This window comes from Rana temporaria, chromosome 1 (assembly GCF_905171775.1).
Source record: "Rana temporaria chromosome 1, aRanTem1.1, whole genome shotgun sequence".
Lineage (NCBI taxonomy): Eukaryota > Metazoa > Chordata > Amphibia > Anura > Ranidae > Rana > Rana temporaria.
The window spans coordinates 361,866,253-361,879,457 of NC_053489.1; the positions used below are offsets into that span (position 1 = coordinate 361,866,253).

Genomic DNA, 13,205 nt, shown 5'->3' on the forward strand with positions numbered 1-13,205 from the left:
GAATTCATTCATATCTTGTGACAACTGTACTCTTTTTATGTGTACAACAACTGCTTTTTCACCTTTGTGTTTCCTGAGAAACTCCCTAGGTATATATATTGTACAATGAGATATGTGGCTAATGCCGATAATGAATAGTTATTTGCGCATTAGCTAAGGACGCAGTTACATTATAAGTGTATTGGCTGTTCCATTCTGTTTGTTTCAAAAGTAACACACACAGCACAATCATTTTCTAGTTGCATGTTACAGGCCATAAAGTTGTAAGTTTCAGAGCCATCATCTCAGTGGCCATATTCATCATTTCTAAATCCAATATTGTTAAGTGGAGGAAGCATCATATGAATAGAGTATAATAATATCACGTGGGCATCATCCCACTACATTTAACAAACAAAAGCAAAACCAAAACATGAGACTTTAATTAAGCATATGAGAAAACAATCACAAAAATGTTGCTAAAGGTATATTGTTTTTATAACAGCCATAATTTCTCTCATTGAAAATGCAGAGGGAGTTATAGAGCAAAGATGAACATAGGAAGGCATGTTTGAGGATGTTGCATAGACATGTTTCTAAGAGAAAATAAATAGGAAAAAATAAAAAGAAACACATGCAGCCACCCGGTCTAAGGACTGGTGAGCCGCAAGATTTTTTTTTTTTTATGGCGGGGGGGGTTTAAATACAGTTTAAGTTAGGGGTTGACAAATTTGCTTGGAATCTAGGAGCCAGCTAAAAAAGTTAGGAGCCAGAAAACACGCCCCGTCCCGACGAGCTTGCGCGCAGAAGCGAACACATACGTGAGCAGCGCCCGCATATGTAAACGGTGTTCAAACCACACATGTGAGGTATCGCCGCGATTGGTAGAGCGAGAGCAATAATTCTAGCCCTAGACCTCCTCTGTAACTCAAAACATGCAACCTGTAGAATTTTTTAAACAACGCCTATGGAGATTTTAAAGGGTAAAGGTTTGTCGCCATTCCACGAGCGGACGTAATTTTGAAGCGTGACATGTTGGGTATCAATTTACTCGGCGTAACATTATCTTTTATAATATTTAAAAAAATGGGGATAACTTTACTGTTGTCTTATTTTTTTATTTAAAAAAGTGTAATTTTTTCCCAAAAAAGTGCGCTTGTAAGACCGCTGCGCAAATACGGCGTGACAGAAAGTATTGCAACGATCGCCATTTTATTCTCTAGGGTGTTAGGATAAAATATATATATAATGTTTGGGGGTTCTAATTAGAGGGAAGAAGATGGCAGTGAAAATAGTGAAAAAATTACATTAGAATTGCTGTTTAACTTGTAATGCTTAACTTGTAATACCAACGGCCACCACCAGATGGCGCCAGCTCACAAAAAAAGCCAAGACGCCAGGACCCTATTTCTAGTCGCCATGGCGACCTGGCGACCGGGATTTGTCGAGCCCTGGTTTAAGTTATGAACTTGGTTCATCGAAATAACTACTGTATAGTTTAGTCTAATGTACACCCTAGAATACCGTACCAGGCCCAGGTTATTCATTTGCAATTAGTTTTGTGGTGAAAAAAGAAGGTAAGCTAACAGAATCAATTTTTTTTTTATTATATGCAATCATGCATGTATTATATAAACACGTTATCCGATTCTGGCCATACACAGAAAACCTATTCTCAATCCATTCGCAAAGCACCACATAAAAGGCTCATATTTTCAGTGCACACCAGCCTAAGGCAATCTATTTTCAACTGGGTGACTGCAATTTTTAAATGTTTTTGGACATTTAACACAGTTTTTACATGTGACACATTATTCCTAAAACATTATAGACTTTACATTTAGAAATAGCAGTAGCTGTATGCCTCCTTCAGACTGTATACCCCTTTCTCAGATTAAAACTTAGTGTTAAGCTGTTTCTCACAAGGAAGGGATGAGTCTTTAATCTGATTCTCTTTGTTTATAAATTTCATCTTAAAAGGGGTTGTAAAGGTAAAAAATGTTTCCCTAAATAGCTTCCTTTACCTTAGTGCAGTCCTCCTTCACTTACCTCATCCTTCCATTTTGCTTTTAAATGTCCTTATTTCTTCTGAGAAATCCTCACTTCCGGTTCTTCTGTCTGTAACTCCACACAGTAATGCAAGGCTTTCTCCCTGGTGTGGAGTGTCGTGCTCGCCCCCTCCCTTGGACTACAGGAGAGTCAGGACGCTCTTTATGTTGCAGATAGAGAAAGCAGCTGTGTGTTAGTGGGCGTCCTGACTCTCCTGTAGTCCAAGGGAGGGGGCGAGCACAACACTCCACACCAGGGAGAAAGCCTTGCATTACTGTGTGAAAATTGTACCTTTACAACCCCTTTAAGCTACTGAGCTCTGTAAACAGCAGGATTTTGTTAGCAAACATATTCAATAAGTATAGTAAAAATTAACTCAAGGCTCCACCTGCAGACTGCAAATGAGAAAAACTATTCATGTACAACATTTCATATTTACCTAATTGAAAACAATAAAATCATTTTTGAATTTGTACTTTTTAGCCCCGACCATGATAAATAAAATTATACAAAGTCATCCTACATTCCCTTTAAACATGTGGTGATCCACAGACAACTTTTATTTTTAATCTACATTTTTACAGTTATTGGACATCAATTTAAATTCCATAAGTTTACCTACTCATGTCAAACAGATCTTTCTTTGGACTGTCCTCTGGGATCATATAGGGCTCTTTGTCCACATTGAGTACATCGAAGCTCTGTGTATTGACATACATGTGTTCCTCATAGTCTCGAAGTCCCGGAGCACGTCCATTTGACCCTTGGAAAACATCATTAGCTGTTCCTGATACAGAAAAGTGATGTAAATCAGTAAATAAGTAGCCCATGCACCTCAAGGTTTTATTTACAGTTGCAATAAAAAGTATGTGAACCCTTTTGGAATGATATGGATTTCTGCACAAATTGGTCATAAAATGTGATCTGATCTTCATCTAAGTCACAACAATAGACAATCACAGTCTGCTTAAACTAATAACACACAAAGAATAAAATGTTACCATGTTTCTATTGAACACACCATGCAAACATTCACAGTGCAGGTGGAAAAAGTATGTGAACCCTTGGATTTAATAATTGTTGAACCTCCTTTGGCAGCAATAACTTCAACCAAACGTTTCCTGTAGTTGCAGATCAGACGTGCACAACGGTCAGGAGTAATTCTTGACCATTAGCATATGCCAGAGACTTTTGTAAGTCTTTAGCTGACACTCTAGGATTCTTCTTCACCGTATTGAGCAATCTGCGCTGGGCTCTTGCAGTCATCTTTACAGGATGGCCACTCCTAGGGAGAGTAGCAGCAGTGCTGAACTTTTTCCATTTATAGACAATTTGTCTTATGGTGGACTGATGAACAGCAAGGCTTTTGGAGATGCTTTTATAACCCTTTCCAGCTTTATGCAAATCAACAATTCTTAATCTTAGGTCTTCTGAGAGCTCTTTTGTGCGAGGCATCATTCACATCAGAGAAATATAAATATGAGTCTATTTGTGTATATCATGTGTGGTAAGTCAGTGTTTCAGTCCTTTGCTGCATATATATTGGAAGCATTCTGGTCAAAGAGGACCGAAAAAACAAGAAGGACTATTATGTGACATACACATCTATAACAATATACAATATAGATGTGTATGTCACAGTGTTAGTCTGATTAATACCCGCACGGGTTCAGATTTCACTGCAACTATTTTTAGCCCCTGTTCATAAATTTTCTTCCTATCATGTGTAATACATATATTTAATACATTTTGTACTTTTGGATAAACCATATAGTCAGTATATTCATAATAGTCCTTCTTGTTTTTTCGTTCCTCTTTGACCTGAATAATCAGGCAATGCTTCTTGTGAAAAGCAAACCCAGAACTGGTGTGTGTTTTTTATAGGGCAGGGCAGCTGTAACCAACACCTCCAATCTCATCTCATTGATTGGACTCCAGTTGGCTGACACCTCACTCCAATTAGCTCTTGGAGATGTCATTAGTCTAGGGGTTCACATACTTTTTCCACCTGTACTGTGAATGTTTACTTGGTATGTTCAATAAAAACATGGTAACATTTAATTCTTTGTGTGTTATTAGTTTAAGCAGACTGTGATTGCCTATTGTTGTGACTTAGATGAAGATCAGATCACATTTTATGACCAATTTGTGCAGAAATCCATATCATTCCAAAAGGGTTCACATACTTTTTATTGCAACTGTATATAATGCATTCTACCTTAAAGAAAACACATGCCCCAAACAAGGAAATTTCAATTCCTTTTCCAAATGTAAAAATGAAACATAAATGCCTTGAAGATAGTAGTATACTGCTCAAATTATTTTCCTCTTGGAACTTTATTACAGAACCATGTGCGTTTGATTTCCTCCAGGAGAGACAGGGGTGTGTGATAGATGTCAATAATTGGTAAACAAAAATATATAGCTAAATATATAACTCGCACTAGAAGTACATATAAAATGTAATAAAAAAAATTGAATGTGTGAGGCCTCGTACACACGACCGAGAAACTCGTCGTAAATGAAACATTGTTTTCCTCGACGAGTTCCTTGTCAGGCTTGTCGAGAATATTGTCAAGCTTTCTTTGCGTACACACTGTCAAGACAAAATCTCGTCGATCTCAAACGCGGTGACGTACAACACAAACAACGGCACTATAAAGGGGAAGTTTGATTCCACTGGCACAACCCTTGGGGCTGCTTTTGCTAATCTCATGTTACTGCGTGTTAAGTAAAAGTTTGGTAAGAGACGATTTGCACTTTTCAGTCTGTTACAGCGTGACGAATGTGCTATCTCCATTACGAACGCTACTTTTTCCGAAGGTGCGCTCCCGTCTCATACTTTGTTCTGAGCATGCGCGGGTTTCTAAGCATACACACAAACGTGTTTCTCATCGTAAACCAGCCCGACAAGAAACACGACAAGGAAATTGAGACTCCCGACGAGAAAAAAGAGAACTTGTTCTCTTTTTTTCTCGTCGAGTTCCACGACAGTTTTCTCGACGAAAAACATACACACAACCGTTTTCCTCTGCAAAAAAGCTCTGCCACCAAGTTTCTTGATGGATTCTGTTGAGGAAAACGGTCGTGTGTACGAGGCCTGACATGTGAAGTTGCAGCTGCTGCACACAAAGTGCTAACACTTGACAAATGGATAACTGAAAAGAATTATAGCGCTCGCAAATAAGTATATAAAATGCAGAAATCAAATGAAAACAATTCATAAAACAACCGATGAAAGTCCAGAAAAAAATTGTGAATGATGTGCTCCAATATTAAAGTGCAGTCGCGCTCCAAATCTCAAGGTGCGACACACTCCCTCCTGTGTCCCCACTCACCAGATGAAATGGACCCCTAGCTTTTCAGTTTGGGGGTTAAAAATAGGTATGGATTCAGCAACAGTTAAAAAACAGCAAGCAAACGCCGTCACTGCGCATTCCAACCGAAAACCGAAAGTGACGTCTCGTGGATTAGGAACTGTAAATTCCGTCAATGTTAAATGCTCAATCCATGCCTATTTTTAACCTACAGTTTGTAAGCACCTGTCCACTTGCGCAATAAATTCTTTGGTAAACAGTACTTCACTATGGTCCCTTTTATTTTTATTATTTTGGGCATCATGATCCACATGTAATGGTTATAAATACTGGAGATCTTCTTGGTACATTAATGAGACTCAGCCATCCCTGGCCAACATCTCAAAGCCTGAACGACCCCCAGGCTGAAAAGCTAGGGGTCCATTCCGTGAGTGGGGACACAGGAGGGAGTGTGACACACCTTGAGATTTGGAGTACGACTGCACTTTATTATTGAAGCACATCATTCACAATTTTTTTGGGGACTTTCACCAATTGTCTATGTACTGTTTTCATTTGATGTTTGCATTTTATTTACTTATTTGCGAACACTGGAATTCTTTTTAGTTATCCAGTTGTCAATCATTGCCCACACTCTCTACATCCCATATCTTGATTGTTTATAGCCCGAGTACCTGGAAGCGGTAGTAGTGACCATGTGCCTGGCATGGGTGAGGGGGCAAGGGGTATGATTGCGGGCAGAATTAAGTGGGTGGGTCAAAGTTTAATGTAAAGCTGGGTGGGACTGGCCTGTCAATCAAACCACGTTAAGTTAGTAGGTACTACACAGGTCAAACCATGAGTCTGAGACTCCTGGGTTCTCTAAATACAACGCACAGTGGTATATTTACATTGCTACTCATTTATGAATGTAAATACACAGAGGGTAGGATTTATCTGTGGTTGGATGGCTGCATAGAAATACATTAATATATTGCTGTAAGGTAAGAACTTACCTATCCAAATTTTTGGGGAAAAATGATGCCTAGGGTTCAGCTTTACTGTGTTTATGCATATCATTTACCTGTAAGGCCCCGTACACACGGCCGAGGAACTCGACGTGCCAAACACGTCGAGTTCCTCGGTGAGTTCAGGGATGAAGCCGCCGAGGAGCTCGGCGGGACGCCTTCTCCCATAGAACAACGAGAAAATAGAGAACATGTTCTCTATTTTCTCGACGAGTTCCTCGGCGGCTCCATCGGGCCAAAAGTGTACAGGCGACAGAGTTTCTCGGCAGAATCCGGGTTTGACCGAGTTTCTCTGTGAATTCTGCCGAGAAACTCTGTTGTGTGTACGAGGCCTGAAAGTCTCCATTTTGTAGGCATCCAAAAACCTTGAGACTGCTTCTGAACGTTGCCATCTTGGATGTCGGCAGACTCAGAGCTGTCATTGTAATGTTTCTTAAAATATGGGTAAGGACCCATGGTTTGTAATGGGTGACCACTCAACTGTGTAGCCTCACAGTCAGCAGCTACATAAAAATGATTGTAGGTAAGTGTGTGGAGGGGTGGAGGACTTGGGCTAGCACAAAGAGTAATTAGACACTACCAATAGAGAAGAGGGCTATTATGCAGGAAAAGGGAGTGGGCTATTGCATGGAAATTGACTCCTCCTAGGGTAGTCAAATTGTCTGGCAAGTTCAGTGGCACATTGCTGCAAGTAAGTATTTAAAGTGGTTGTAAACCCTCTTTTTAAACTTTATGCTACAGGTAAACCTATAATAAGGCTTACCTGTAGCTAACCAGGATATCTCCTATACCTGCACGGTTTAGGAGATATCCCCTGTCCCCTGCATGTGCTGATGACATTGGCACATGTGCACTAAAGCAAACTGACGCAATGGCACCTTTGTGCCGCTGCATCAGGCTTGCATGCTGTTACCGGCGTCTCCCCCAGATGTCTGCGGCCTGAGGGGGAGATGAGGACGGCTTCGGGGGCTTCGATCTAAGGTAAGTAATTCGTAATGAGCTAGTATGCTATGCATACTAGCTCATTATGCCCTTGTTTTTTTGTGTGTGGGGGGGGGGGGGGATAAAAAAGTTTACTTCCTCTTTAAGATAATGTTTAAGTGCTTTTACCTGCAATCTGATGACGAGGTCTCTTAAGTAAACACACAGCCAGAGCAGATCAATGTGTTCCCTTGTTCTACCCTCAGGGAGGGTGCATAAGACTATAAGAAGACAGATACATTTGCAGCATTACAGATAAAAGGGAAAGTGGGTGATATTAGCAGGTTAGGCAGAGAGAGTGACTTGAATTGAAGTTGCTCTGGCTGATAAATTACATATTGAATAACTTCTCTTGTTTCTGCATCGTTTGAAATCAGGGAGTGTTTGTTTGAGATGTACTTTTGTGCTTGTTAAATAAATGAAATGAGTTTGCCCGCTTGTTCACTTTAAGGCTAGAGACCTGCAGTATATTATGCTTACCTTGATCTTCTAGCTCCCACTGGGATCCTGAATGTGATACTGGTGGCCTTCTGGCAGGAGATCCCACCTACAAAGAGTACAATTTAAGTAATTTATAACATACCAAGAAGAACTATGGAAATTTTTTTGGTTATATAGAAAAGTGTCTAGAAATAAAACAATGACACCTAAAAGGTAAAACTAACTTGAGTCGTAAAGTTTAATGGGACCCCTAAAATAATGCCAGAATTCCTATCTCCCCCTACTTAGCCAATACCAGTTCGCCTGACCCTGAACTTCAACCTAACCGTAACCTTTAAAGATAGGAAAGTATATCATATTTTTATTTATTTTTTACAAACAAAGGGCTAGATTCAGGTACGGCGGCGCTTCTTTAGGTCGGCGTAGCGCATCCCCTTTGCACTACGCCGACGTAAGATAGTGAGGCAAGTACTGTATTCACAAAGCATTTGCCTCCTAAGTCACGTCGGTGTAGCGCAAATGGCCCGGCGTAACCCCGCCTAATTCAAAATAGGCAGGTAGGGGGCATGTTGTATAGTAATTAATTCATGATTCATTACCATACATGTAAATGAAGCGCCGATCGTATGGCGCATGCTCAGTATCACGTCGCAAATACTCAATGCTTTCGACGTGAACGTAACTTACACCCAGCCCCATTCACGGACGACTTACGCAAACGACGTAAAACGTGGAATATTCAACGCTGATCCGACGTCCATACTTAACATTGGCTGCGCCATCTTTTTGGTGGTTTATCTTTACGCCTGAAAATGCCTTACGTAAACGGCGTATCTTACATGCGACGGGCGTGCGTACGTTCGTGAATAGGTGTATCTTGATCATTTGCACATTCTCGGCGTAAATCGACGTACACGCCCCTAGCTGCCAGCGTAATAATGCAGCTAAGATACGACGGCGTAAGAGACTTACGCCGGTCGTATCTTAGCAAGATTTAAGCGTATCTCAGTTTGAGAATACGCTTAAAGATACGACGGCGCAGATTCGGACTTACGACGGCGTATCTGGTGATACGCCGTCGTAAGTCTTTGTGAATCTAGCCCAATCTCTTTATTTGAGAAGAGCATAGGTGAGACAGCATAACAAATATACAACATGATGTACACAATTACAAAAAAAAACAATCAAACGTAAAAACAAACAGAGGGGCACATGGAGCTCATAACATTCGATATATATAATATTCGATATATAGATTTACATATGTAAAAGGCACAAATGAAAAGGACACCCCAGGGTTCGCTAACTTGTACAGTCACCCAGAGCATTACAATAGTTATATCTATAGCATAACCATGAGCACCACACATGTGTCCTTCCTGTAGTAAATAAGATTTGTAGCAGTTTGTCTACACATCAGCACTATCCTGTCCCATATTTTGTTTAATTTGTCGGGGCACCCTCTGTGAGCATACAGTCATTTTTTGTAGGGTAAGGTGGCGTTAACAGCGGCCATCCATTCACGGATAGTCAGAGGCAATGCCTAAAACACTTTTGGGCAATTAACATTCTGCCCATGAATAGGGACTCTTGCAGAAAAATAGGTATAACATATTTACTTGTTTTAAACTTTTTTTTTGTTGTTTACATTTCTTCAGTTACTTTCTGATTTCTGATAACATACATCCCAGGAGTCTTCAGGAGCGCAGGAGAGAAGGAGGATTTTTCTCAGCTAAGCACACTCTCTTGAATACATGCTTGAGCTAAGGGCAGATGGGTTCCAGGAAGTAAATGCTACATGAATAATTTGCCCTTGCTCAAGATGGTCATGGCCTAGAAATGCTATGTTTTTTAAAGTGATTTTTGAACAAAATAAAGTAAAAAATGGAGAAATGGATGGATGTGGACGTTTGCTATTTAATTAATTAAATTGCGTTTTTGGTTTGTGGTGCTCAGATGCAGTGAAGATCTGCTTTAACCTAACTTAATTTAATCTAACTTTTAGCCCCAAGAATCCTAACTCTAAATGTAACTCCAAAAGAGCCATTTACATGACATCCATTGGGCATTGAGTTTTTGATCAACATAGGCCCAATGCAAGGACAGGCTGAAATCTATTTTTTCCAATTGGCACACTTGAATGCGCTGTTTATGTTTACTCACTGAAAATGATACATGCTGCATTTAAACACAGCAAAATACACTGCACCATACATTGAGAGCCGGTTCACACTGCGGCGGCACGACTTTGGGGGCGACTCTGCAAGTCGTCCTGAAGACGACTTCAGAGGCGATTAGCAAAATGACTTCTGTAAAGAAGTCAATGCAAATCGTCCCGAGCCGCCCCCAAAGTTGTACAGGAACCTTTTTCTAAGTCGGAGCGACTTGCGTCGCTCCTATTAGAACGGTTCTATTGCATAGAATGGGACGCGACTCGTCAGGCGGCTGAGCCGCCTGACGAGTCGCCACAGTGTGAACTGGCTCTTAGTCACAGTGGGCTGAAGTGCAGAAAAACAAAATAATGTATTTTGGCTTTGGCATTATAAAAAAAAAGTACATCAACGCAATGCTACAAGTATTAGCTCTGAATACCACCAGTCCCATGTTAAATAGTGTTGACACCGGGAGCCCAACAGTGTCTTACCTGTGCCCAATGTCCATTGGCAATCATCTGAGTGTTGGCATGGTTTATTGTACTTGGATCTCTCACCCTGCAGTCCTGTATCCCACCAAGAGGGGGCTCTTTGCCTGGGATACTATTGTAATAGTTGTGTTCTGAGTTGTGATCATCCTCAGCACCCCACGTAAGCTCTTCACTCCCAATAACCACCCTGTTGGAAAATAAAAGCAGAGAAAAAAATGTAGGTACACACAAACTGCGAACAAAAATATACAGTATCTCACAAAAGTGAGCACACCCCTCACATTTTTGTAAATATTTTATTATATCTTTTCATGTGACAACACTGAAGAAATGACACTTTGCTACAATGTAAAGTAGTGAGTGTACAGCTTGTGAAAACAGTGTACATTTGCTGTCCCCTCAAAATAACTCAACACACAGCCATTAATGTCTAAACCGCTGGCAACAAAAGTGAGTACACTCCTAAGTAAAAATGTCCAAATTGGGCACGATTAGCCATTTATCCTTCCCGGTGTCATGTGACTCGTTAGTGTTACAAGGTCCCAGGTGTGAATGGGGAGCAGGTGTGTTAAATTTGGTGTTATCGCTCTCACTCTTTCATACTGATCACTGGAAGTTCAACATGGCACCTCATGGCAAAGAACTCTCTGGGGATCTGAAAAAAATACTTTTTTCTCTACATAAATATGGCCTAGGCTATAAGAAGATTGCCAAGACCCTGAAACTGAGCTGCAGCATGATGGCCAAGACCATACAGCGGTTTAACAGGAGAGGTTCCACTCAGAACAGGCCTCGCCATGGTCTACCAAATAAGTTGAGTGCATGTGCTCAGTGTCATATCCAGAGGTTGTCTTTTGGGAAATAGATGTATGAGTGCTGCCAGCATTGCTGCAGAGATTGAGGGGGTCAGCCTGTCAGTGCTCAGTGCATCAAACATGGATGTCATCCCAGAATAAAGCCTCTTCTAAAGATGATGCAAGAAAGCCCACAAAAGTTTGCTGAAAACAAGCTGACTAAGGACATGGATTACTGGAACAATGTCCTGTGGTCTGATGAGACCAAGATAAAATTATTTGGTTCAGATGGTGTCAAGCATGTGTGGCAGCAACCAGGTGAGGAGTACAAAGACAAATGTCTATTGCCTACAGTCAAGCATGGTGGTGGGAGTGTCATGGTCCTGAGGCTGCATGATGCTACCAACACTGGGGAGCTACAGTTCATCGAAGGAACCATGAATACCAACATTTAGTGTAACATACTTAAGCAGAGCATGATCCCCTCCCTTCGGAGACTTGGCCACAGGGCAGTATTTCAACATGATAATGACCCCAAACACACTTCCAAGACGACCACTGTCTTGATAAAGAAGCTGAGGGTTAAGGTGATGGACTGGCCAAGAATGTCTCCAGACCTAAACCCAATTAAATATCTGTGGGTCATCCTCAAACGGAAGGTGGAGGAGTGCATGGTCTCTAACATCCACCAGCTCCGTGATGTCGTCATGGAGGAGTGGAAGAGGAATCCAGTGGTAACCTGTGAAGCTCTGGTGAACTTCATGCCCAAGAGGGCTAAGGCAGTGCTGGAAATAATGGTGACCACACAAAATATTGACACTTTTGGCCCAATTTGGACATTTTCACTTAGGGGTGTACTCACTTTTGTTTCCAGCGGCTTAGACATTAATGGCTGTGTGTTGAGTTATTTTGATGGGACAGCAAATTTACACTGTTATACAAGCTGTACACTCACTACTTTACATTGTAGCAAAGTGTAATTTCTTCAGTGTTGTCACATGAAAATATAGAATAAAATATTTACAAAAATGTGAGGGGTGAAATCACTTTTGTGAGACACTGTATATTTAATTTACATGATTAGAAACTGAAGAAATTCTGAAAGTTTGTTACAAATCTAAGGTAATATAATAAATGACATGCAAGTTATTTCTTAATGTGTAGTTGTTGTTTACTTAGCTATACTCTGGGGAGAATAAAATAGGATTGGAGGTGAAGGTCAGAAGCAACCAGCCAATACCTTCTTTATTTTCTTATGCTACTTAATAACAGCTTGGATATGACTGCTTTGGGGAACATAGATGTGTTCCTTTTTTTATAAATCATCTACAAATAATCTAAGCAATAATAGGTATCAGTGTAAAGACAGAGCCTTGCCTTTTTTCTAAATATTTCATTTTAATCTCTTTAAATCTCCAGTACAAGTATACCACCAAAATAATGTGATATGACTCTATGCAGAATAAGAACTCATTACATCTTTAAAATTCACAACAATGTTTGGTTTAAAGGCTAACATTAAAAAAAGTGAGTGGGTTAAGCTTTGTTCTCAGCATACCTGTCTGGGGGTGCTGCCACTTTGGGGGGGCTGTGCAGGAACTGTTTGAACCTCAACTCAAAGGCTTGTCCTACAGTGCTGATCACACTTTGGGCCAACCCTTCACAGCACTCCAGAATGTGACAGGCTGCGGATGATTTAGGGACACCATGGGAAAGATGGGAAGACAAGGATGGTTCAAAGTAGGACAGCAAGGGGTATAGCAAGAGACAAAAACACACATTAACACAAGAATGAAATCCACAAATGGTTTGAAGAATGAAAAAAGGAAAGGAATAATGGACAGACTTTTTAATGTTAACCATTATCAGTTTTTAGACCATATCAGATGAGCAGAATAACTAAATATACCATTATTTTTTTAACCCTCTCTTTCATGTAATTTTTTCTGATTACCTATCAGTCTCTGCAGCTATCTCTTTACAGTTGGGAGGC

The 13,205-nt window shown here is 40.6% G+C and overlaps 1 protein-coding gene across 1 annotated transcript in view; it reads right to left on the reverse strand.

Moving 5' to 3' along the window:
• The window catches only part of SHC2 (SHC adaptor protein 2), an 80,049-nt gene that overhangs the window by 16,531 nt on the left and 50,313 nt on the right, over window positions 1-13,205 (reverse strand). The window contains exons 7-10 of the mRNA XM_040321983.1: window positions 12,771-12,897; window positions 10,419-10,605; window positions 7,814-7,880; window positions 2,651-2,815 (exon numbers count right to left, since the gene is read on the reverse strand). Coding sequence (XP_040177917.1) covers window positions 2,651-2,815; window positions 7,814-7,880; window positions 10,419-10,605; window positions 12,771-12,897 — 546 coding nt within the window. The remainder of the gene's footprint in view (window positions 1-2,650; window positions 2,816-7,813; window positions 7,881-10,418; window positions 10,606-12,770; window positions 12,898-13,205) is intronic.